Genomic DNA, 26,760 nt, shown 5'->3' with positions numbered 1-26,760 from the left:
CGCAAAGACAAGGGTTAAGAGCTGCACGATCTAGAAAGAAAGGACTGATTATCAGAGGTGTAAGAAGTCATCAATCACACAGGGGGATAAATGGGGAGGAGCAATGGCGTACAAAGCTTTAAAGTGCATTTTAAAAGTTCCAAAGTGCACAAGAGTTTGGTATTTAAAAGAGAGCAGCAACGATTCATTAATCAGAAACTAAATATTCTGATCATTCTTTAAGAGTTTAAGTCGTTTTTGGTCCAAGAAATACAGAAAATGCAGATTGCATCTGCTCTGATATGCAGACTTGATCTTTTCTATTGTACATGACATATTCTTATTCCTGCAACATATTGTCTGTTGCACTGCTTTATTGTTTATTTTAGGTTAACTATATCCATGTTGCAGTGTTGGAGGAGCTTGAAACGTACGATTTTCACTGCCAAAACCATACTGTAGATTCACACGACAAAAAAACCCTTTCATTTGTTTGCAATACTTTGAAATACGTACACTAACATACAGAAATGAGCCTGAGAATGAGCAGACATCCTCTCTGAAAGTCTTCTTTAAGGAAGTGTGTTTCCTCAGCCGTGTCTTAGCTTTATCTCAGAGCGGGATGTTTCTCATTTGTCCGTCTGAAGTCACTACACGTCTCGGAGATTCAGACTTGGTGAGCAGTCAGGACTCAACATGTTCCACCACATGTGATGTCCTGGCAGTGGAGGCTGCAGCTCTGTATCTAAGGAGCTGCAAACCCCTATGAGGTCACTTCAGCCTTCACAGCCTTAGTGTCAGGTCTAAAACCGTGTGAAGGAAACCTGGTTTGTGCAGGAAAAGCATTGCTCAGCTAAGCAGCAGTGGGACAGACTCACGTGGTGGGCTGGTTGAGGAAGGCGTTTTTGTGCAGCCTGTACGCCGTGTAGCTGTTGAAGGACCCCGGCTCCATGGACACGCCCTTAACAGAGCCGTACATCTTCTCCGTCAGGTTGAACGCCTCCAGCATTCTGAAGCCTGGCACACAACAGAGCAAAGAGGACACATTTAAAAAAGGTATCAGGAAGCTTTGATGAATTTCTCTGATTCAGGAACATCTACTTCATTGCATAACAAAGCTAATCTAGGATACGTCATGTGTGCACTCACCAGGTGAAGTGAATCCATTCAGGTAGATCAGGGGACACGCTGCGAAACAAAAGACATTTATGACAATTCCTCCCAAATTCAGCCCCTCTAAAAACAGTTTCCTGGGTATTTGGTTGCAGTAAACGTTGAGTGAACTCACATGACGTTGCGGTCTCACAGATGAAGGTGATCAGGTTTTCCTTGATGGTGTCGAAAGCATCAAAGTCGTCCACCACGAACACGTGTCTGTCGCTCGGTTTGCTGCCGATCTCCTGCAGCTCCACGAAGTCCACGTCGGCCACACCGATGGCGAACACGCTGTAACCTGCAGGATGATGAGAAATATCATGAATAACAGATTGGTTGCACGTTCAGAGGGTGGATAAACGCCGGATCCTCTCAGCTGGTTACCTGCGTGCTGCAGATTGGCGGCGCTCTTCTTCACCTCGTCCTGAGAGCGCCCGTCAGTGATGGCCACCACCACCTTCGGGACGTTCCTCCTCATCCCGTTCTCGATAGAGAAGGCCTTCTCATAGGTGTGTTTCAGAGCCACGCCTGTTAAAGAAAGAGAGGTAAACTGAGTCAGAAACACATCTGATAAACTGTCTTTGTCTCTGGTCTCAGGTGTGTGTTTGAGCGCACCTGTCTTGGTGTTTCCTCCTCGGTAGCGGATCGTATGAAGAGCGGACATGGCGACGCCTTTGTCCCTGTACGCGTTCAACCTGAACTCCGTCTTGGCCTCGTCGCTGTACTGCACGAAGGACACCTGAGCGGAGACATCACAGGGAATCAGGACACGTACAGATATACGAAGGTGGAGTTATTAAGAACTGTAAGTCCCACGTTAAGAATGACCATTTTAAATTGTAGTCCAAGGGAAAGAACTGCAAGTCCCAGGTAAAGACAGGACAGTTGAAATAGAAGTCCCGAAGAAACAACTGCAAGTCCTATTTTATGACGACACTTTTACAATATACTACTTTAGACAATGTTCAGTAGCATAGTGTAAGGATTTCAAACCTGTATGCAGAAAGTAAAGGTCTGCTCTTCATGGGTTGTTGTTCTCGTTTGTTTGTTCATGTTGACAGATGTTCACACCTTGACTACATCTTGTATTTTAATCGTGCGGAGGATTTTATGAGCCTCATGACTTCTTCCTGCACACCATCTGAGCTGTACTGCCCCCACCAGAGGGGGTTCTGTTTTTAATGTTTGTTGTCAGCAGGATTACAAAACTCTTTTGGCCCGCTCATGAGGGAGGCCGTAGTGAGGGCCACTCACACTACACTGAGGAGAGGATCCAGATCACAGGGCGGACACACAGAACACTTCTTATGCTAACAGCCTTTCCAGAAACCTCTGCTCTCCAAGTTTCTCCTTCTAGTTAGAGCAGTTTTAAATGTGCATATTAGGATAATTACGTCTGTATTTGTTAAATCCTTAACGGTCAGGCACCATATTATCTTAACGAGCTCAAAGTACTTTATTGCCTCACTAGGGCATTGCGTTCCCAGAATGCAGCAGGGTTATTACTGGTTCCTAGAGTTTCCAAAAGCACAATGGGAGCCTTCAGCTATCCGGCTCCTCTTCTGTGGAACCAGGCAGACACCTCCTCCCAGTTACAGATCAGGATCCTTTTTATTGAAGCTTGTAGTTCGGGCTCAGATTCACCTTATACCAGCTCCTAGAGATGCTGCTAAAGGCTGAAGACTCTCCTGGGACTTCTCCCTTGAATGCCTGCTACTTCCTCCACACCTTGGGAATATTCAGGAGTTTTTGGGTCCCTCTTCTTACAGGTTTCCAGTATTAAAGGTTATTTCTGGATCATGAGTCCTGCTAAATGCCGCCTTATTAGATTCTCCTGGATCCATCTTTTAATATACAGTACGGTCTCATTAGGATTTGTGTCATTTGTACCGCCCTTATTGTCCGTCCTGTGAGAGGGACCCTCCTCTGTTACTCAGTTTGCCCCGTCATTAATGTGGTTTCTTTGGGCTGTTTGGTAATATTGGGCTGTAGGAATATCCTTTGATTAGATCTGTCTTGCTTCTAGATGAAAACAAACCTGCATCCCTGAGGGTCCGACCACGTCGAAGGCCGAGACCATGCCGGAGACAAAGCTCACAACTTTGGTGAAGCTCTCCTCTCCGATGCTCCAGGACCCGTCGATGAGGAACACCACATCTGCTTTGGCCCCTTTGCAAACTGAGGCGAGAAAAAACAAGTCGATGAGGATCTTCAAACACACACACACACAAACACACACACACGCTGGCAGAGAGAATGGCATCCTCACACGGCATCATTACTGTCTGTGAGCTGAATTAAAAGAGCCGCTGAAAGCATGCAACGCCACATAGTGATTGAGGAGAAATGGCGGGGAAGGGGGCCATGTTTAGTAATTAGGGGCTTCTCTGATAAAAATATAAAAGCACTGGGGATCAAAACAAGCAACATTTGGACACCAGAAGGTTGAACGCCGTTAATTGGTTCCTGGGCAAAAAGCTGTGAATAATCTTTGCCTCATGTGCCGCGGAGTAATCTGCTCCATCTTTCTCCTCCGGGTCGGACATTTAAAACAACAGGTTCTGCACAAAGCGAGACACAAACAGGTTCTTTGGACGGGTCTATCGCGCCTTTAAACAGCGTGCTCTCCCTGGAAATGTGGCCGGTATTAATGCACCGCTGGCTGAAATCTGGTCCAGAAAGAGACAGCGTTTAGACCGTCGACTCGACCAAAACGCTGCTACGAAATCGAATGAAATCACTAGATCAGTCCTGGGATGATGCAGAGTTTCCTCAAGGACTCCTCAAGTATTGGACTTTTTTGACACTCTACTTGACTACATTTCAGAGGCAAATCATACCTTTAACTCCACTATTTAACACTCATAGTTACTACGTCCTGTTTGCTGCTATGGTTTAATGCATTACTAATCTCACAGTTTTTCTAGTATCTAAATTTGGTCCTCATTGACAAACGACAATACTAAAAAGCCCTTACATGAATACAAACAGGGTCATTTCACCATAAATGTAATTATTTAAAAATAATAATAATTATAGCTGATGAAATTAGGGGTTGGGGAAATATTAAATAAAAACGTAGGACAAAAATAGTTTTTTTTTTTAACTAAAACTAATAAAAAAACACTTTTGAAAAAGGAATTCGACCGTGGTAAATAATATCTGATAAAAGGAGCACTTTGAGCCTCTCACCTGCCCATGCGGGGGGGATGGTGGGTGGAGGTGAGGGGGTTGGTGGGAGTGTTGGCACTGGAGTGGGCTTCACCACTGCAGGAAACAAAAACATTTACATCAACATGTGTGATAAATAAATACAGAACAGTAAACAGTGTGAGGTGGTGAAGTCATTGTTTGGGGTGCAGCCCAGCGTGGAATCACATCATACACACACACACACACACACACACACACACACACACACACACACACACACACACACACACACACACACACACACACACACACACACACTCACATTTCCTCATCATGACGTAGCTTTTAACTTGAATCAGGTTAGTCTTTTCACAGTGTGGGTGGTTTTAGTGTCTCTATCAGATGTAGGCTGTAGATCAATAAAGCACATTATTGCTCATTGAACTCATTTAAGGGTCTTATAATATTTGATTTAAAAACCACTGAATCATTGTTCAGTTTAACACTCACATGTCCTCTCCTTGGCGCTGACCCCGGGTCCCTCCAGGTTGGGGGTCTGGACGAAGACGGTGGCGGTGTACAGAGCGTCGGGGGAGAGTCCGTCGAAGCAGTGCTGAGGCAGACCGGCCGGGATGGTGATCTCATGCTGACCCTTACTGGAGGCTGCAGCCGGAGGAAGGAGACGTGTAATACATTAAGAGAAATCAGAGTAAAAACACAATAAACTGAATCATTCTGGAAGAAACTGCACTTTAATCAATGCTTCTGCTGCTGGGAATAAAACGGGGATGTTTGGAGCTGTAAGAAGCTGCTGGCTGTGTGAGAGCAGCTTAAATAAAGCACTAATCCGCACTGCAAGTTTAACCCTGGGTTTTAAATACCATAGTGTGGTAGTTTTAAATCCTAAGAGCCAATTTGGCAAAAGCTACAAGCTAACTACCTATATTGTTGACTAGATTGTAAGATAGGTAGCTAACGTAAGCTAGCTAACTAGTTTGATGGTCAGGTAACTAAAAGCTACAGTTTTTTAAGTAGATAGTGTCTGTTTGCTAATTAATAAAGCTTATATTTGCTAGTTAGCTTGTTAGTTTATAGCTGACAGTCAATAGTTAGCTTGTATTCCATAGTCAGCTTGTATTCAATAGTTAGCTGGTATTTGATAGTTAGCTGGTATTTGATAGTTAGCTTGTTAGATAAACAGCTGACATTCAATTTAAGACCAAAACAAGATACCTCGGATCATTTGATTAATTGCTCATTACATCATGTTCATGGTACTTCTCAATCAGGCTGATTAAACTCGAAGGGATACATCAACTCAAGCTCTCAGTGGGGAAAGAAAAATGACATTTTGAGGCAGACAAGATGCAGACTTCTTTTAGATTGCTGACAATTCAAAGTTCCAGACTTGTAAACCACACCCAGCAGGTTTTAAACAGTTTTCAGCTCTGAATCATCATTAAAGATTAATATACGTGGTGAAAATGTAGATATTTACTCATTATATGTGTCTCCAGGGGTGTCATTAATGATAATTACCAATGACTCAAGGATTACTTCCCCAGGTGCTAACATCTCAGGCTTTTAAAGCCAACATCTGGATCCTAATGTTGGCAGCTTCAGGTTGTTTTTCAGCTTCTTTTTTTATACCAGCAGAACTTTTCTGCACCATTTGAGTCTGATTAATGCAGCGATTAATTCTTGGTTTGTTACGCAGATTTGGCATCTTTGGAGCTACCTATAAAAGCCCAGACAGCTTTCTATTCTTCAGTTTTTCTCAGTTAGATTTTCCCTTTCACTCAAAATAATGTTCCTTCTCTGCCGTTGCAACGCTTCATCAGGCAGAGTGATGGTTGCTCTGATGAAGGGGGATCTCTGGATTTATTTTTGGAGCCTATAATCATCAAGTGTAATGTGTAAACGCTTCGACTGCAGTGCAGCATTAAAATATTTACATTTGAAAGTATTTGCAGATTTATAGACGTCAACTTTTTGTTGAGAAAAAGTGAGACAAATCAGATTTCCCAGCCTCTGAGTTCATGCACTTAATTTTGCCTTTATTTTAGATCTGTCTAAAGTCTTTCCAAGTCTTATTTTGAAAGGTGCTCCAGAATGAAGTTGAAGTTACATTGACATCACATGGAAACTGTATTTTTTAGCATTCTTTAATTACGAGCTGCTGTATTTTCTTTTTGGTTGCTAACGGAGGTAAATAAAAGATTAGATAATGCTGCTTAAATTCTACTCAGTGATGAAGAAACACAACAAATGGCCTTTTCTGTGAATTGTTTACATCTCTGCAGGGCGGGAAGTGATATATTGATAATTAGGTTTCCTATTTACAAGTAAGCACAAACAAACAAAGTGTGTTTACACGATGATCGCGGCTTTTTCAGTGTTTTCGACCTTAAATTTCCCCTCTCTGTGTTAAATGACAACCACTCTGGTGATGCAACTCTTTGAGAATGAGCTCTGTAATATCAACAAGTTATGATCGAGGACACCTAGTATAAATTGTTCTGAGAAAAACATTCCTCCCGGTCAGATCGACTCCAAAACAGTGGCCCTCGTTTATCAAGATAGACAAAATATAATCCGGAGATATTTCAGCTGGGTATTAGATCATGCTTTAAGAAACTGGCAGCCTCACGCTCTCCTTCTGACCGCTGTTTCCATGGCTTTAAATACGCAGGAAATATCAGCTTTTTCCACGTCTCACCACAGTCTCTGTTTGCATTTCCACTTGAGGACAAACACGGAGTGATTTGTTGACGTGAGAAAGGGTTTCTGATCCTCTGCTAGCGGTTATTGTCTGTCTCAAGCTATAGCAGACACTTATTAGTTCTGGCAGCCCGTCACAGGCCCTCATGTCTAATAACTACCATAAAGATGTTTAAATGTGGATGCTCCCTCGCTGGTTTTTCCTACCGCTAACCCGTGTCCATGTGAGAATGTGAAGCAGATGGGATTAAAATGCGGTAATTGAAAAGGATGTAATCTGTAGAAAGAGACACAATTAAAGAGCTCTTCAAAACGTCCAATCCTCGCCAAAACCTGCATCCTGCTTTGAGTAATAATCACAATGAGGCTGAAGATAAACAGGACAAAGAAAGTCTAGAAATCCTCGGCACAGTGGTGATCTCATCTGGAGATATGCCTCTAGACATCTGCTGGGACTCGTATTGCACACTTTACAGCATGCATCGAGTCAGACAAGTCACCGGGGATCAGGATCTGAGAGGTAAAGAGGACACCTACACACACGAGTCTGATGCATCTGCAGCAGGAAGAGGTAAAAGTAATCACTGCTAGTGAGGGACTTACGGTCTGCAGGGTTCAGTTTGATGCGGTACGAAGTGGCCGCCCTGTGAGGAGCCCACTTGATGCAGAACTTGTCGTGGTCCACGTTGTAAGTCTCAATGTTTGTCACGTTCAGGTACACTGCAGAGGACAGTCACATATATCAAAGTATGTACCTTAATAAGCCACGATTGAGCAGGGTCGATCCCAGACTGTGAGCAGAAGCATATCAATAGGTCCTGGGCATACATTCAGTGTGATTTGTTAAGTCTTTTTGAAAACACAGTTACTGTACGTACGTGTCGTTCCCTGCCCGGGCAGCGGGTCGCTCATGCCTCCAAAATACTGAGCCACCACCTTCAGGTCGTAGGTGGTGCCAGGCAGCAGGTTGTGCAGGGTGTATGACGTCACGTCACCCACGAAGAAATCCATGGGCATCGATGTGCCTGGAATACAGACAGAAAGAGATTACGATGTGCAGGACTGCCTCATGTTTGCAGTGTGTAGTTCATCACTTATCTCCTCACCTGCAGGATTGTAGATGATTCTGTAGCCCTGCACGGGAGCTTGCACGGCGTCCCAGGCCACTCTGAACCTGGTGTACCACTCATCAGAGACCCGCAGGTTCCTCGGGCTCAACATCCCCACTGAAACACAGAAGATTAGATTATGATTTAGAAAAGAGGGTTTTTGTCGTCATAATAAACTAAAAAGGTGAAATCTGGGATATGAATTTGCTTCAGCCTCACATGTTCGTCCGTTTCCATTCAGAGACCCCCCGGGCCCCTCTCCGTAGATGGCCTGCACCGTGATGTTGTACGGGGTGTCGGGGAGCAGGTTCTGCAGCTGGGCATTGTTTCTGTTCCCAGGAACCGTCGTCTATAAGAAAGGAACAGCACATTTAAGCATCAATACGCCAAGAGAAGACTTCACAAGAGAGCTGCAGGAACGAGCCCTAAAACCCAGAAATATGTCAGCCTTTTACCACTTCCTGTCCCCTGGTCTAAACGTCATCAAGCCCAACATTAGCCGCCTTTAGCTTAGCGGTGGTGAGGTGAAGTCATGTGACCGTGCTGTAGTTCCTTTATAGCCCAACATTAGCCTCCTAATATAGTATAAACAGTCTCCCTCTGGTATTCATAAAGAGTAGAGGAAGTTGCTGGTGTTATAAAATGGTGACTTTTCTCACAGTTTTACCTTCCAGCTTTTAAAACCTGGTTTCCATCCCTTTTACCACAGTAATCTCTCAAACAGGAAGAAATCATTTGGTGTCCTGAAGCAGAAAATTGCAGCAGAGTTGGCTCAAAGAAGCTGCGAACAAACACACAGCACCTCAATTAGCCGCAGATGCTAAATGGTAATAGTTGCGTGCGTTATTAAATGTTAAAAGGTTCTTCTGTCAGTTTCAGTTTGGAGCAATGCATTCATTGCTGCAGTTATCTGACTCATGGAGAAACAGGTGCTACGCTAACAAGAGGAGGAGGTGTGTGTGTGTGGGGGGGGGGGGGGGCAGCACAGCTGGACCTCCATCGCCCTCTAACTCGTTATTAAGGACTATTAATTACAGCATTATGGCCCAGATAGTGGTGTTTGTTTAACAGAGCCTGTAATTAGTCTCACTAATCGCTGATTTATAACCCAAAAGACCCGGAGGAATCCACAGAGGTGACTTCACCGAATAGTTTGCACGGAGCGTCATCCTAAAGAGTTTATCAAGAGTTTATCCAAAGCATTTATCCAGCATGAAAGTGAATTTAAAATATTTTCTCATTGGTGCTAAAACAAAAAGGATCAAGTAGTTGAAATTAGACTTTCATCTTGATGCATTCTTGCTTTGTGTCTTATAAAATATACTGACTGCTGAGGACGTTTTTTTATCACATTGACGGTTAAAAGAGCCGTTAAGGTCTGAGTTATAAATGAGACGACTAAACGCCATCCCGCCCAACATTAGCCACCTTTAGCTTAGCGGTGGAGATGTGAAGTCATGTGACCGTGCTGTAGTTCCTTTATAGCCCAACATTAGCCTCCTTTAGCTTAGCGGTGTTGACGTGAAGTCATGTGACCGTGCTGTAGTTCCTTTATAGCCCAACATTAGCCACCTTTAGCTTAGCGGTGGTGACGTGAAGTCATGTGACCGTGCTGTAGTTCCTTTATAGCCCAACATTAGCCTCCTTTAGCTTAGCATTGGTGACGTGAAGTCATGTGACTGATAAATCCCATTGGACCGGGGATATGCTGCCTTCAGGGTCCACTACCGATAGATGACATCCCTGCCCCACTCTAAAATGTTGGCCTCCCAGACTCTTTGTTATATAGATTTTCAGTGTACTCACAAACTCGGTGATGGGGTCTCCGGTTAAGGGGGCGTATGAGATCCTGTACTGCCGGACGGGCCCCTCGGCGTGGTCCCAGCCGATGGTCAGGGTGCTGGTGGTGGCGTCATAAACACGCATGTTCCTGGGCCCGCCTCGTGGCACTGCAGCAAGAATGAGGAGAATCACAGAAGCCGTGTCAGCACTGATTCCCTTTCTTGCTAGGATGAACACTTCTTAAGGGATTGACTCTAGAGTACGCATGCATGTGACTCAAAGTGGATGTAGACCATACTCAGCATGAATCAGTCAGGTGTGTGTCAGACCGTACTCACGTGTTTTGCCGTTGCCCCTGACTGGAGATCCCTCTCCGTCAGCGTACAGAGCCGTCACGTTGACAGAGTAAGGAGTGTCTGGGATCAGGTTATCCAGGAAGGCATTGGTAACACTTCCAGGAACCAGGACCTTAGAGGAGAACAAACCCATGGCTCAAAGAAATATCTAGACGTAGGGCTGAGATGGAGCTCCCTGGTTGGGGTAAATCTCTGGTGTTATGGGTAATTAATGGGTCTCTAAGTCAACTTGAATGATCAACTTGTATTCAGGACTTTAATAGAACAAGCTGTCTAAAATATTCAAGATAAGCTCTAAAGGGTAAGGGTTCAGATCTACCCTTCCCTTATACATGTGATAGTCACCTCTGCTAATTAGGTTATGTTTGTGATATTGTCAGTCATTCATCAATAATGCTCCCATGACTTCTGCAAAGCATTCAAAAGTCATGGATATTCTATGTTTGACATCCCAGAAGAAACAATCTCGCTTGTTTTCGGTTCAATTTGTTGGTTTGTTCATTTCCGAGGTTGTTTTTTTTTGTCTGTTTATCCGCAGTGTTTTGGAAATGACTGGCCCGATTTACATGAAATCTGGTGCAAGGGTGTAGCATGGGCCGAGGAAGAACTCATTGTATTTTGGATCGGATTTAGATCACATATTCATCGTCAATGGAAACAGTTTTTGCAGAAGTCTACGCTCTCTGAGAACTCTTCTGGTTAACTATAGATCCCAAACATTAAAGAGTTGCTATCCATGTATTCTGTCACATCACAACAGCGCCTGACATGCATTACAAAGAGATCTGGCAGTGATAGTGTACATAATGACCTCACCGCTCATCCCACAAACATGCATCCCACTGCCAGAGTGTTCCTGAAACACTAACAAAGGCCCGGGAGGTTAAACGCCAAACAAATCCCTCGTTCAGTGAGTGGACTGACGGATAAACAGATCCGGCGGGGAAGCGGCTGGAGAGCGCGTTCAGACACGAGTCTGTCTGACAACACGGACCGTCTCTTGTCACTGGGATTATCACGCCATTTGTCCCTGTTAGTGGGCCTTGAGCTTACATCATGGGAAATATATCTGTGGGTTGAACTCGAGGCCACCCTCATTTGGAGCTTTTGTTTTGGTTAAAGTAAATACCTCAAAGGGGTTTTTGGACACAAAGCTTCTGGAACGGGCTCCTCGGTGATGATGTGGTTCAGATACCACAACTGGAAGCTCATAAACTGCTGCTGGCCTTGGTTCAAATCCCTCCACGCACTTTAGCCTCTGAACAAGATGAATCGTGTTTGATTGGACAAGCAGTCGTACGGTAATGACTGAAGGCTCTCGGTGGCTGAGATGAGGCTCCCTGACTGAGGTAATGGAGCCGAAGAATCACAGTTTTGATGAGTAACTAATGAGTTTTTAAAAGGGGGTCGAGTCTACTGAGTTAAGGAGTGGATCCACTGAGATGATTTTCCCGAAGTTAAGAGAACAAACTGTCTAAAAAGCTCCAAGTTCAGCTGTGGTGTTGGCCAATTAAAAAGAACTGATGGATATCAAAGACTTTTGTCGTCTACCCTCTACTTAAGTTTGCTTAAATCAACTCTTGGAACCAATTACCTGTCAAATTCCGCATCAAATTCAAAATCCTATTACTCACCTACAAGTCCCTCCACGCCCTTGCCCCCCGTTACCTCTCCGACCTCCTACACCCCTACACCCCCCTGCGGTCCCTCAGGTCCTCTGTCAAGGACCAGCTGGCAGTACCCCGCACCCGACTTAAGACTTTTGGGGACAGGGCCTTTTGTGTGTCTGCCCCTACCATGTGGAACCAACTCCCCCCACACATCCGCTGTGCCCCCTCAGTTGATTCATTTAAAAAGCACCTCAAGGCACACCTTTTCTCTGAGGCCTATGGACTTTAACCCCCTCACAACCCCACCTGGCGCCCTGCGCACTTGCACCCTCACTCGCTCTCGCGCACGCACTCACGCACACACACACACACACACACACACACTCTTTGTAAAGCGACCTTGAGAGTCCTGAAAGGCGCTATATAAAATTAATTTATTATTATTATTATTATTAATTGTAGCTCTAATGTGTATCCTGTCTCACAAACCCAGCTCCATAAACTAATGGCTTGTGTTGTAAAACTGGATCCAAACCCTACTCTTAGCTACAACTCCTTCTAAGTGCCAGACCTTAACACCTCACATCGGTGTTGGACCTCACTGAGGTTGTTGTGTCTGATGGGAACAAATCCCTGCAGCCAACATCTGGAACAAAGCCTGAACCAGGGGAGGAGTGGAGGCTTTCAGTGCAGCACGTTGATGCCCATGTTGTTGGAATTACATGGTCTACTATCAACATGTGGGTGCAATCAGAGTTTCCACAGAGTTCTGGCCATACTGGTCTGAACCTTGTGTGATTTCTACTCAAGTTGAACTCATGCAAGGACACCAAGGAAGGATTTTCTCTTTTGAAGAAGCACTAACTCCTCATACTGTCTATAGATGATGAATTCTTCTGTTGGAATACAGCAGATTTAACATCTGTCATGAGGAATGAGGCCAAAGAGGCTCAATTAGACTGTATCATCATCAGGAATCTTTTCTGAGATCATATCTGTGTCTCTGTGTCTCTGCCAAACCAACAGCTCCGAGACCAAAACAACATCAAAGTTAATTAAAATAAAACACAACAGAAGTGAAATAGAACGAGGAAGCGATGACGACAAGGGAATAATAAACCACTCAGTGTGTTGACCATGGGGGACGACAAACTGTAATGTAATATTAGCTCCACAGCATTGTCAAACAGATGCTAATCATCAACAAAGCCAAATTAGATTACAGCCTTATGGCTGCAAAAACTTCCACCAGAGAAGCTTCCTCTGATGAAAGTCACAGATGTGTAGGCCGTGCATTGTTCTCAATCTTCTCTCCCAGAGTCCAGACTCTTTCTGGTGAAATAAAACCCTCTTTTGACTCCAGATATCTGCACTGGTGCATGAAATCAGTGCAGATGGAGGGTAAAAAAAGCTGACAAGTCATGATTTCCATATTTCACAGCATCACCGTCATAACTGCTGCCCGAACATCTGTGCAACATCAACTTAATGAAACATAAAAATAGCATAATGGCCAAAATGTACACCTTCTGATTCCAGGAAATAGACAGACCTGTTTCTCACCCTTTAATCTGATGTGGAGAACAGATGGATACAACCTTATGTCAACTTTTCAGACAACTGAGCAGCAACCTGATGCTATGAGTTCAGAGACACTGTTTAATGGAAACTCAATAAATAGCTGAATGGAAGGTGGGAAAATTCACCACAAGACCAGTTCCAAATCTAGAGCCACGATACACCAACAAGTATCCCTATTCATAACAAAGTCAAGACAAGCAGCCTCACGTCAAGAACCACATCAAGGCTTACAAGAACAACGTCAAGTCATGCGTTTATTAAGTTAAGACCAACAAGTCCTGAGCGAAGACCAAGTTAAGTCTGAAGAAGAGAATAAAGCCAAGGCCCACAGGTCCCAAGTCAAAAACAAATCCAGCCAACATGTTCCATGTCTAGACTACAGAGTTTTAGCTCAAGGCCAACAGGTCCCAAGAAAGGAAGACTATAGAGTCTTGAGAAGAGAACAAAGCCTAAGCTAACAAGTCCCAAGTCAAGACTACACTCTCAATTCAATGCAAAGTCATGGCTAACAATTCCCAAGAAAGGAAGACTAGAGAGTCTTAAGTGAAGAACAAAAGCCTAAGCCAACAAGTGCCAAGTCAAGACCGCAGTCTTAATTGAAGAACTAAGTCTGAGCTAGCAAGTCCTAAGGCAAGAAGACCACTGAGTCTGAGAGAAAGTCAGATCCCAGTTTAAAAGTCTCCATTTAAAAAATATTTTGGGACTAAATGAGCAATTTATTAAAAGAACAAAAGGAATGGAATGATTATCTGATAATAAATCATTACTCATCACTTTATCCGTCACAAAATGTTCTTTATCTGAGAACAAGCAGGATGAGAACTGCTTGTGGGATGAGATAATTCCACTCCATTATAATCCCCATTAAAATAATCTTATCTCCAGATCTTCCTGGAGCCGCTTCAGAACCGGCGAGTGTTGACCTGCAGCTCCAGCAGGTTGCAATTACAAAATAAATCTTATCTCACTCGCAGATTTTAAATAAAAGCTTGTTATTTATTGGTCTTCACTTTTATAGCTGTGATCGTTTGAGAGCAGAGACAGCAATCCCAGGGGAACCACCACTTCCTCCCCCTCGAGGCAGCTCTCGACTCTAATGACAGTTTGTGTTTTAACAGCCTGCAGAGAGCAACTCACCGACTCCGGGGCTCTGGATCCGCTCAGGGGGGTGTACGCCACCCGGTACTGCTGCACCTGGCCCAAGCCGGCCTCCCAGCGCACGTTCAGGCTGTTAGGGGTGGGGTTGTACACCTGGATGTTCCTGGGTGGCGTTCGTGGGACTGCGGGGGTCACAAAGGTTAGGAGAAAGTGAAAGGAGGAAGGAGGAGGGAAGTGTTGACTGTCTTCACTTAGCAACCAAACAAACAAACAAAGGGTTTGTTCCAAGACCGATCCATTTCAGGAGCCGGAGGATGATGGATAAGGCTGATGGATTTACAAACAAGTTCCTGAAATGTCACGATTAGAATGTTAAGTGCTAAACAGAAATGGAGGGAATGCAAGGAGGATTAGTCGGTTTATGTTTTGCATTTTTAAGAAGCAACAATTTCAAATCGTGGCCAAGAAAAACCAGACAGCTTCTGTATGATGCATTTCAGAAACGCTTGGCTTCTTAAAAGTATATGAAGACTCTCACAACCGCTCGGCTTTCTGAAAGCTAATGAACCTACAGGATTCCTGCTGCTCTTGGGTTTGTATCTTCATGGTTGAGTGCACTGTAATGTAAACCTAAAAACAAATCCCTCACATGTCAGAGCCCCTTATTCATAAAAGAGATCTGGTCCTGTCTTCAGTTTAGCTTTCTATTGGGGTAACCTTACTGGCTTCCATCAGGGAAAAAAAGGGCATTTAATGAAGGAATAAATGGTCCAAATGGAAGCGATGCATCACAGTGGGACTGGAGGTCGAACTCGCTGCTGAGTGCAGCAGAAGTGGTTTTATAGCGTCGATGAGGAGGACGTGTAGAGAGAAGTAGCACAGTTCTGGGTTTATGCAAAAGCCTTTAACTTGCCTTTTAAACCAAACCAGATGTGCATATCCCCTGGTATTTGGAGCTTTACCTAATAAAACAGAACTAGATGCAGTAGGTAGACAGAACCTTTCTCCCTAATTTTGGATCACCACATCATCATTTAATACCCTTAAATACAGAGGACAGTCTGTCAAAAGGTTTTACTTCTATCATCCAAAGACAAAATTGCCTTCTTTCCTCCAGAGAGATTATGTAATCTTGATTTCATTTTCTTTATTTTATAGCAAGCATGCAGCCTTTTTTTTTCCTCCACATTTTTGGCGTGGAACGGTGATTCTGTTCAGATAGAATGTGACAAATTCCTCCTGGGACAGAAACAGTAACAGTGGACTGAGTTACCGCTAATAAAGGGTCATTAACGTCACACAGGGGCTTATACTCAGTGATGGACTGACTCACCGGGAGCTCAGCTGCCAACACACAGACGTAAGGTGACCCTTATCAAGTTCAGACTGACCGTAATGTCATTCTGGAGGAATTAGAAAGACTACGAGTGATAGTCTATGTGGACCCGCAGCACTGGTGTCTTAGTGGCATTAAAAGCGACACATGCTTTATCCAGCAAATCTTTGAGCAGTACACTGAAGACAGGAAGGGGCACGAGAGCCCATCCTGATAAAGAGAATACAACCTTTGGTGAATAAAGAGCGGTTTAGAGACTTCCAATTAAAAAGTCACTAAGAGGCTAAATGAGGGTTTTCACTTGGAGGTGTTGAACAATCGTTCATGCTTAAGTTGTTATATCAGATCAAATGAGACCACCAATCCCTTGGTCTAACTATATAAGGTTTGAGAAAAACGATTATAATACAAATAATAAACACCGGCTAAATGACTGGCTCTTATTGGCTGAAATGTGTAGCTGCAACGAGCAGGTATATTAGCAAACATCTATAGTCATGCTGTTTTCCAAACCTCAACTTCTTTTAGGAAGAGTCCAGGATCAGAACATCTGGGCTTTCAGCTTCATTTTAAATAGAAATACATGGGAAAAGTCACATTGGAAATGATGTAATACTATCCACTGTTACACACAACCTCTTCACCGGCATCTTGCCCTGTAATTGGCTGTAACTCCACGACTTGAATTTGAACTCCACATAACTATACCCTAACCTAAACCATGGCAAGGCAACAGTCCTATTCTGAAGGTAAACAACACAACACAAGAGCATTTAGAGGAATACATCCATAACTTTCAGGGTTTGACAGACAGAAACTGTGCACAGAGATGATGGATTTCACAGTCATGACGTCATTATCTTACATTCGCCTCAACAGTAGGAGGCCAGATGAGGCCGCTGTGGACAAATGCTTTTTTTTTTACTGTAGTTCTGACCCTCAAATATGTCTCAATCAAAACCTCAACAATTCTAATTGTCTGCGAAACCGACTTACAAAACAAAAGGCATTACATTTCAAAACATCTAAAGCCTCTGAATTATCCCCACAAGAAGCCAAGGACCCAGGCTTGTGTTTGCACGCTGGAGTCTTGCAGCTTCCCAATTAAATGAAACCCCAGGATGAATTTCTGCTGACTGGGCATGGCGTGCCGTCAAGCCACCCAGGAGACTCTCCAAAACACAAGATATTCCTCCATGCAGACTTTCCAACAGGAGCTGAATCGTTCCTCATTATCTCTGCTGGATGTTCTGCTATCAATCACTGAGCAGCTTCTCTTTTGTTCCATCCTCCCGTCCGGATTTAGGAGGCTTGGCTCTTTCTGCAGATTACAGTAGTTTCTTTCCACTGAGGGCTCACCTGGGACAGACTGTTTGTCTATAAAGATGTGTCCGCTGTCAGCCTCTGCTGAAAAACAACGGTAAGAAACGACGAGTGAACTCTGGCCAGGAGCGGCAGATTCAGGTTCACTTCAGGAAAGCGTTCATCGTGCTTTAGTGCAGAAACATTTATTTCAGCAAGGGAACGACTGCTCTGTTTCTCTTCAGTCCTGTACCGCTGGCAGCTGCTCAGTAAAAAGTGACATCTGACCTTTCCCTCACTTCAGGAGGGAGGTGGTTGAAAGGGAAACTCTGCAGTAGTCCAATACCATTTTAAAAACCACTACGAGCCAACACTGACGTCAGAAATAAGCACGTTGACCTCGTTTGCACCTCCACTCTCCAGTATTCCCTATGTTTCCCCAAGTCTTCAGTAAAATATACTTTTAAATATCTTACACATTAAAAAGTAGGAATCATATCATATTACAGACATTTACAGCAGCCGATTTCTTACCTCTAAGTCTGTTTAGAGTACTCTCAGTGGAAAACAGCCCTAAAGTGATTAAGGAGTCTAATTTTCGCCGCTATATAAAAAATAAAGTCCTGTAATCGAAAATGCAGAAATGGACAGAAAGCTAAATCATTTGCAAATGTGGTGTCACAGAACTTCCTAATAAAGAGTAAAACAGGATAAATAAAGAGCTCACCGGCCTGAGAGTACGTTCAATAAATAGGAGTTGGCTGCAGTTGAAATATTTGTACTAGCAAAACAAATGTGTTTTTATGTCCAGTATTTATTTCAAGTTTCACAAGTTCAATTTCTAAAAGCAGATGTTTTTTCCCTTCTCATCAGGCCATCCATCCATGCGTTACAGAGTGAGTTTATTCCTTTAACAAGTTTGTAATTTTCTTTTAAAAGAGGACTTTCACTTTGTGTCCAGAGGAATTCTGTCCTGACATTTTTACTGCAGGAATATAACATTTCGGATTAAAAAAAGGCCCCAGATTTTTCTTGTGTCTGTTTTGGAGTGAGTCTTCCATCCCTAATTATGCACAACTGTCATACAAATCTGCACCAGGATCTTCAGCTGCAGGTTTGAATCACATACTTTACGTTTAAGTTGTTCATTTTTTTTAATCCAAAGCGAATTAGAATAAATACAACGAAGATACAAACTCAGAACAGCAAGACAACTGGAGTGTCTCGAGGCGCCATCCTGGGGGCTCTTCTCTTTTACATCCAGATGTTCAAACCGGCTCAGATTATGGAAAAAAGTGACGTTTGAGGACTTACGTGTTTTTCCGTTATCAGACTGACGGAGTCCCTCTCCCTCGGGGTAAACAGGGACCACGGCCACGGTGTAGGGAGTGTCCGACAGCAGGTTCCTCAGGACGGTGTTGGTGGTGCCGCCTGACACCTGCTCCTGCTCACACACACATATATTTAAGTTGCGATGATTGTCTACACTGTATGCTGCTGTGGCAAAGAAATGTCCCTAACTTGGATCAATAAAAGTACATCTTAGGACCACTTCCTGTGTTGGAGCACAGGAAGTGGTCCTGATGTCTCACCATGTCCTCCGCTCCTCCGGCTGCAGGGACGTAGAAGATGCGATACTGCCGGACGTTTCCCTCCGCCGGCTCCCAGCTCACCTTCAGAGAGCTGGTGCTGGGGTCGGTGACCTGCAGATTCTTCGTCCCGCCCAGAGCCTCTGTCACCACACACAGAGAAAACATCAGTCAACTTCCTGTTTGAATTACAGCCGCTTACAAACAGATGGGAGGAGGTTTACCGCCAGAGGTGTCGATCAGTGATAGTTTTGCTCCAGTTGTACTCACTTGTCTTTCCGTTCTCGGTTGCTCGTTTCCCCTCCACGTCGGCGTAAATGGGCACCAGGGTCACTTTGTACTCGATGTCCGGCTGCAGGTCTCTCAGCACCGTGTTGGTCGACATGCCAGAAACCTGAGTCTGAAAAGGTCAAAACAAAACATTTGTGAAAGTTGGAAAATGTTGGAAAGCTCCTCTTTTATAACTCTGTGGGACACATCCCTTCTTTGAAGAGCAGAGATTATTATAAATCCATGCTCTCTGCTAGTTGTAGGTGGATCTACGGGTTATGTGGTTCCTAGTTCTTTAAAACTACAATGAAAAATCACCAAAAACTGAATAAAAAAGTAGCTTTCAGCCGGCCTACAAACTGATGCCTGAGACCTGTATATATTCTCTTATAGAAGCTCTTCAAACTAAGTGAAGATTGTTTATTATCAAACCCATCTTTTTACATCAAATGTCCTTTTCTTTCCTTATTGAGAAAGAGCTTCAGGTTCATCAGAAAGCTTGAGAACGTGCACTAAATGGACTAGGGTCACTGGTTCAAGTCCCAGAAGAGACCTTTAAATACGGCTGCGAGACAGAACTAATACCTGAGACGAATGAAGACATATATTGAAATAAAATGGGAAAATATTCAGTTTTTCCGTATAAACTACTTGACTTTTTCCTTTCTTTAATAGAAGAAATAGACAAAATAATGAAATGAAAAGCACATTATCTCACTCTAGATGGATCCAATGGATTTCTGTTGCACTAGTCTTTCAAAACTTCCATAAAAAATACTCAAAACACATTTTAAAAAGCAGCCGTCACCAGACTCATGAACTCTCTGGTCGAGCCATCCTCTTATAAAAGCAATGGACAGAAAAATGAAATGAATATCCATAAAACGCACCATGCTCTCAGCCCCCCCTCCGGCTGGGACGTAGATGATCTGGTACTGCCTCACGTCGCCCTCCGCCGGCTCCCAGCGGACCCTCAGAGAGTTGGTGGTGGGGTCGGTCACCTGCAGGTTCTTCACTCCTCCGAGAGGCTCTGAAATAAAAACAGGACACATTACAGTGAATGCTCTCCGTTTGCTTCATCCTGCAGAGTGCCCCGTGTGGGTGGGTTTCCCCTCATCAGCCCATCCAGATGTCTCAAAGCCTTGTCAATCACAGAGGAGTGTCCGAAACTCTCTGAGCCAAAAACATCCTCATTAAAAGGAATTCACGCGTAGAAGAATCTCTCCTTGGGAAGACAAACTGCTGCAAATTATCCCTGGCTTTGGTTTTATCCTGCAGGGTGCACCAGATGGGTGGGTTTACCACATGAGGAGGGTCCAGATGTATCTCATGAATCTCTCTGGCTTTCATTATGTTCTTTTGTGAGCCACGAATGTCCAAATAAACAACGTCTGTATTCTCATCCTCCAATTTCTTCTTCTTCTTTTCATGCATGTTTCAGTTCATTAAATACAAGCAGGGTTTTGCTTCACATTCACTGGCAGCTTTTCAGGTGGACTTCCTGTTTGAAGCGGCCTGTGCTCTTTTAAGTACTCTGCATAAAAAGGCTTCTCAAAGGTATGTGATTGAACTGTGGAAACGCTGTCCTGCAGAGATCGATATAACAACTGAGGAATCCAGAAATCTGCAAGAACTACACGGTTAAAGATGTATATCTGCCAGATGGGCTGCTAGAAATACACCAGACACGTTTCTATAGAGGAGAAAACATGATCACAATCTCCTCCATTGCACTGCTTTCTTTACCTCCAGAACATAGTGACATCACTACGTAACACTTGCACTCCCATTGGCTAGTGCTCCATCACATTGTACGTGATAGGCTAAGGGGCGGGACATCTCTAAGAAGTTAAAAACCACAACAGAGCCAGCTAGCTAACCAGTCAGAGCAGAGTGGGTTTCAAAAATGCTAATATACAAGTGAAAAAGAGCAGCAGGGCCCCTTCAAACTTCATGTATGACCTTCCCCTTGACTGGCAGCCTTTCATTTCCACTTATCCCTGTCATCTTTACCTCGAGGAGTGATTTTGCACAACCAGTTTGAAACTATAGACTTGTGGGATGTCAGTGAGCTAAAACAAAGCAGAGGGGTGGCATCAGTTCAACATTTCTAAACGGTCCCTTTGGTGGGATTTCATATCATGAGGTCACTCAGTAAATGCTCATTCTCTTATTTGATTGGTCCCTTCTTACTCAATGCTACAGACCTCAGAGGACACGGGGAAAATCTGTGATGTTAGTGGGAGGGATGTAAACGCAAAGAAGTGAAATAAATGCACCCATTGTTCCCCGTCCCTGAATCAAGTCTTTAAAATGCTGTATACCTCCATTACATGGCCCATCTTCCAAAAGGGCTTAAAGTATTTCGATGAATCCCTCCCTGAAGAAACGCTGGGTTACTGCAAGACTACAGAACAATACACTCCCATTATTCTGTGCATGGCATCGCTGTGAGCAGGATTTATGAGTTTGTTGTTTCCTTCCCACAGGCTCAGAGAACAGAGAATTAAAAAACGTACTAACGCTATTAATCTTATAGCTATAGTGTGACCCGTCTCTCCGTAAATATGTCCAGTGTTAGCGACAGAAGAGCGTATTGGGGTTGGGCAAAAGTGTCCGCCGATGAGCCGGATGAAGAAAATGAAATGGAACTATTTTAGAGAAAGAAATCCACATTTTGATATAGCTATATTTCAAAACACATTTACAGAATGATCATTCCGATATAAATCATCTGCATGTTGATTTAATTACTTAATTGGTAAAGGCAATTAATGGAACAGCTAGAGAAGTCGAGTTATTCAGAAAATGACATTGTATTTACTGTATTGCAGCACCTAAAAGAAGGTCGAACACATGAAATGATTGAATATCTGAGACTAATAATAACTATATATCATCTATATAGTGCCCTGCTCTACTTTCAGCTCGGACGTGAATGCAGTTATTTAAGAAAAAATGCATGTTTGGAAATGTTTGATTCAAATTTGGGAAAAAAATCTGAAGTTTGAAAAGAAAATAGGAACACTCACTTGTCTTTGCCTTCTCCGCCTGACGGATGCCCTCCACATCGGGGTAGATGGGAACCACAGCCACGTTGTAGACGGTGTCGGACTCCAGGTTCCTCAGGATGGTGGTGGTGGTTCCTCCGGACACCTCCTCCTGTTCAGAGATAGGTTGAAACCCTCCGTCAGAAAGATAACAACTTAACCAGAGGGAATTATAGTTCAAAAAACCCCAGTGTGTACCATCTTCTCCTCTCCCTCTGGTTCGGCGGTGTAGAAGACTTTGTAGCTGCGAACGTTTCCGACGGCGGGATCCCAGCGCACCGTCAGAGAGCTGATGGTCGGGTCGATCACCTTCAGGTTCTTCACTCCACCCAGAGGATCTGACGGGAGGAGCAGGTACAGAACCTTTGAGGTCTTATCAAAATGCTAACATTTCATTGACGGTCTACTCAGAGCACGACCTCAGTAACTTCTATTTCCATCTGTTCCCAGGGAGTCTTTGAGGGTGCGTTCCGACCGGACACAAACTGAGATGTAGGCAAATGCTGCAGCTGGAATAAAGCGAGTGATGCAGACTTCAATACATCCCTCCTTCCTTCATGTATCAATCCCTTCTTCCCTTCATCCATTCATTCCTTCCTCCCTCCCTTCATCCCTCCTTCCCTCATCCCTTCCTTCCCTACATTCCTTGGAACCAACTCATCCCTTCCTTCCTATATCCATTCAATCTATTCATCCCTCCTACGGCTGATTTAAACTTGGACTCATACCACTTTAGAAACCAGGATGAATTCAGGATGATGGTATGAACCCAGACAGGTTTCCCAAAATATCTGGGACCTCCACAGCACGGTGAAGGAGTCTATATTTCTCTCGTGGCTTCAGGTCTGGTGTGAACGCATTTATCTTAAAATATGTTCATGAATCCAGGATTATCACTATGCCTCTCTCCAGGTCCAGGCCACTTCCTGCAGATACCAATCATTCAACAGTCCCGTCTGAACTCACTGGTCTTCCCGTTGGCGGACATGGACAAGCCCTCCATCTCGTGGTAGACGGGCACCACGGAGACAGTGTACTCGGTGTTGGGCTCCAGGCTCTTCAGCACGGTGGAAGTGGTGGTTCCTGACACCTGGTCCTGAGGGAGGAGGAAGAAGAGAAATGACTGTGAACCGGTTGAACTGGAAGACTTGGAGGAAAAGAACAGAGGGTTTGGCAGAGGACGACACACAGTTTCACAGCTTAATGTGCTGCGAGCCCAGATTTCTTGGATGCAGGTCCAAACTGTCTTCGTGCAGAAACAGGAACAGGAACAGAAGAAGTTTGAAGACAAAGAGCAGAAATATTCTCCGTCCAAAACTTTCCAGTAAAGCACTGAAGCTGCAGCAAGTCCCTCAAAGCTTCTGTGAGAATACAAATCAGATTTCTGTCCACCTAATCTAATAGTAACTCCTGAAATCTGCCAATAAGATGAGCTGTCTCCAATTTAAGTCCTCTCATGCACGATATTCCTTAAAACCAAGTGACATAACCTCTTGATATCTGTCACTGCTTTATAGAAACCAGTAGAAGTTGACTTAGAGACACTGTAAGTAAAACCTAAGCAATGTTTCCCATTAGCGGTTATATATGTACATTCATTTTTCCTGGACAAACAGAGAAGGTGCATGCCCTGGAAACATGTGTGATAATCTCCAGCTGCTGGCCTTTCTCAACTCGTGTTGAGAAATGTTGAATTTAAGGCCAACAAAAATAAAGATTATGCAACAATAAGAGTGCAGAGTGGTCATAGACAACTTTCCAGAAGAGCAACAGAACAGAAGCAGTCGTACAGACGATCCTGCAGAAAATCAGAAGGATGTATGCTTTGTATTGTGCATGCTTTGTCTGATTGGGAATGTGGTTCCTAACTTGATTTAGCTTTTCCTGAAACCTGCTGTGTGTTGAAGTTGTATAAATCCTTTACACACTTCCTTCATGGGAAGCGTCCTCCACATAATGCTCTATATAAACCAGACATTCATCTACATTTGATATAACTGAAACCTTTACTTTGAACCATGCGATGTTTCTTTTAATCTCCTTTTTCATTTTTAAGTATGCCTGTATGACCATTGACATACATGTATATTGGCAGGGCCGGCCCTGGGCATAGGCAGTATAGGCGAATGCTAAGGACGCATCCATCCATGGGGGGCGCCGTCAATAGGGCGGGAAACATGTCTGAGAAAAACTGGTAAATTGTACGATTTATTTGATATCCTTTGATATCTCTCTTATCGCTGCTCTGTCACCTGAACTTCCTTTCAAGGATTACACAATCTTCATCCGTTCTTAATTTTAACCCTGTTGCATCCCATCACAGTCCCAGTCTCACCACTTCCTGCTCTCCCCCGGCGGCGGGCACCCAGATAACGATGTACTCCCGGACGGTTCCCTCGGCCGGCTCCCAGCGGACGTTCAGGGTGCTGGTCGTCGGGTCGGTCACCTGCAGGTTCCTCGCATAGCCCAGCGGCTCTGAAACAGGAAGTCAGTGCCAAACAGGAAGTGAGCGTTTGGACCGCAGAGTCACACAGCTGTTACTGGTGTGGGGGGGGGGGGGGTCATTTGTCCAGATGTGTCAGAAAAAGACGGTTCTCTGGCGGTCGTTAGCTCTCAGTAAACTCTGCTGTGTTACCACTGGGACGATGACCTCCAAGAGTCAAATTCATTTTCACTCGCCAAGCTTTGGGAGAATAACAATCAAGACAGAGATTGACACTTCTGATAATACGAGGGGGAAGTAAATCCATAAACAGAGGAGGGGGGCCTCCTGAGAAACTCTCCAGGATTAAAGTCAATGAGTTTGAGAATTTCTTAGATTAAAGGAACAAATTCACATTGTGATTTCAAGGGACATTACTGGGAAAATGGGCCTATACAGCCATAATGGTTCAGGAAGAGACGCTGGGTGTTTGTGTGTCATTTCAACACAATTCACTTACGAAGGAGAACACGCAGTCCCATGATGAGAGCGATCAAAGGTTCCTTAAAAAAACAGCATTTCTGCAACGTTTTCCCCGTAAATCAACCACTTTATGGTCAGAAATGATGGGATTTTTCCTGGAATTTACCCTCAATTTGTCTATTTCCTGGACCTTGAGCTTTCACTATGCATCAATTGTTATATTGTGCACTTTCTATCGTTAATATTTACCACTTATTTCTGTTCTTAATTCCTGTGCAATGCCGTGTTGACATGCTGCTGTAACAAAACAAAAATCCAGTTTGGGATTAACAAAGCTAATCTTATCTTCATCAATCTGTTTCATGATTCCTCTGAGGTTCAGGTGCTTCTTCAAGGTTCATTAAAGTCCCTGAACTCAGATAAAGACTTAGATATCGAACGTTCAGAAGCCCGTAGGAGAGATACTGACTTGTCTTTCCGACGTCGCTGAGGCTCGGTCCGTCTCCCTCGGCGTAGACGGGCACCACGGTGACGGTGTAGGCAGTGTCCGGCAGCAGCTTGTCCAGCACCGTCTTAGTGGTGCTCTCTGACACTTGCTCCTGCACACACACACACACACACACACACGGTGAACACACTGCAGGGCTGGCTTTCTCCTCCCAAAGCTCTGACCCTTGACCTCCAGCAGGTGGAGAGGCAAACCTCCTGAGGATCAGGAGCGCTCCAGAATCAGGGCTCTTACTTTATGTTTACTTTAAATCGTCGCAAACCTCTCAATCTTAAGTTTCTGAAAGGTTCGGCAGCGGAGCTCAAATTAAAGTCAGACTTTGTTTGAATTCTTCACAAAGACACAGCGATCAAAGCGCTCAGCGGGATTTAGTGATGTCACTCTTTCTGACAGCATAATCCCAGCATGCATCACGACAGCGGAGCGTCCGTCAGCGCTGCGTGGCAGGATGAAAGCGCGGCCTTTGTGTCTCGGCGGCGCAGCTTTCAGGGAATAAGTGGGTGTAAATCCTGCTCGTTGAGACTGTAAGGAGCCGCGCTGACTGACGCTTCCTGTTTGTCTCTCGTAGAAACGCTTCATTGGTCGCTGCCGATGACATCACTTATCCCCAAAGGACTGCATCAAAGTGCGTTTTACTCAGGAATGTTTAACTGTTTTCCAGAGGGGTTTAAGTAAAGCTCATATGCTGCTTCTCAGTTGGGAAGGCACAACAATAAATCATCCATTCAGGAAAACGTTTAATGATTTAAATGAGTTTGATTTATGAACATCATTTTGGACATAAAACCACTTAGATATTTAAATGTTTATCTTATTTTATTTTGTTTATTTAATTTATTCATTTTATTTTTACTTTTTTTATCTATTTATTTTATTGATAGGGGTATAAACTGAACTCCACTAATCTCTAGGTAACTGAATTACAGACACTGAGCTCATTTATACTTGTGTGTTGTTGTGCATTCTGATGACACAGACACCAGACCTGAACAAAGAGTCTTACCACGACATCCTGTCCTCCGTCCACGGGGGAGTAGATCACTTTGTACCCCTGAACGTTCCCGTCAGCCGGATTCCAGCTCACAGTCAGGCTGGTGATGGTCGGGTCAATCACCTGCATGTTGCCCACTCCGCTCAACGGCACTACGGCGGGGAAATCATATCATATTATTGCTGACTTTGATAACTTATAATCCAACGATCAATCTGCCAGCTGTCCACTGCTCTCATATATCCAGTGTTTACTGTAACCAGGT

At 44.1% G+C, this 26,760-nt stretch overlaps 1 protein-coding gene across 1 annotated transcript in view; it reads right to left on the bottom strand.

Annotated features, from left to right (window-relative positions):
• Positions 1 to 26,760, bottom strand: part of col12a1b (collagen, type XII, alpha 1b) — a 108,783-nt gene that overhangs the window by 22,082 nt on the left and 59,941 nt on the right. Inside the window, exons 37-61 of the mRNA XM_063902172.1 lie at positions 26,508 to 26,647; positions 25,466 to 25,595; positions 24,427 to 24,566; positions 23,058 to 23,187; positions 22,290 to 22,429; positions 22,074 to 22,203; positions 19,932 to 20,071; positions 19,042 to 19,171; positions 18,775 to 18,914; positions 18,497 to 18,626; positions 14,584 to 14,726; positions 10,238 to 10,367; positions 9,924 to 10,066; positions 8,337 to 8,466; positions 8,115 to 8,234; positions 7,887 to 8,033; positions 7,612 to 7,728; positions 4,798 to 4,950; positions 4,327 to 4,401; positions 3,173 to 3,312; positions 1,750 to 1,873; positions 1,519 to 1,662; positions 1,268 to 1,432; positions 1,129 to 1,167; positions 858 to 996 (exon numbers count right to left, since the gene is read on the bottom strand). Of these exons, the coding sequence (XP_063758242.1) occupies positions 858 to 996; positions 1,129 to 1,167; positions 1,268 to 1,432; positions 1,519 to 1,662; positions 1,750 to 1,873; positions 3,173 to 3,312; positions 4,327 to 4,401; positions 4,798 to 4,950; positions 7,612 to 7,728; positions 7,887 to 8,033; positions 8,115 to 8,234; positions 8,337 to 8,466; positions 9,924 to 10,066; positions 10,238 to 10,367; positions 14,584 to 14,726; positions 18,497 to 18,626; positions 18,775 to 18,914; positions 19,042 to 19,171; positions 19,932 to 20,071; positions 22,074 to 22,203; positions 22,290 to 22,429; positions 23,058 to 23,187; positions 24,427 to 24,566; positions 25,466 to 25,595; positions 26,508 to 26,647 (3,259 nt within the window). The remainder of the gene's footprint in view (positions 1 to 857; positions 997 to 1,128; positions 1,168 to 1,267; positions 1,433 to 1,518; positions 1,663 to 1,749; positions 1,874 to 3,172; positions 3,313 to 4,326; positions 4,402 to 4,797; positions 4,951 to 7,611; positions 7,729 to 7,886; positions 8,034 to 8,114; positions 8,235 to 8,336; positions 8,467 to 9,923; positions 10,067 to 10,237; positions 10,368 to 14,583; positions 14,727 to 18,496; positions 18,627 to 18,774; positions 18,915 to 19,041; positions 19,172 to 19,931; positions 20,072 to 22,073; positions 22,204 to 22,289; positions 22,430 to 23,057; positions 23,188 to 24,426; positions 24,567 to 25,465; positions 25,596 to 26,507; positions 26,648 to 26,760) is intronic.

Source organism: Eleginops maclovinus, chromosome 15 (assembly GCF_036324505.1).
Source record: "Eleginops maclovinus isolate JMC-PN-2008 ecotype Puerto Natales chromosome 15, JC_Emac_rtc_rv5, whole genome shotgun sequence".
Lineage (NCBI taxonomy): Eukaryota > Metazoa > Chordata > Actinopteri > Perciformes > Eleginopidae > Eleginops > Eleginops maclovinus.
The sequence above is the reverse complement of the archived record's forward strand: the minus strand, read 5'-3'. Positions and strand labels throughout refer to the sequence as shown.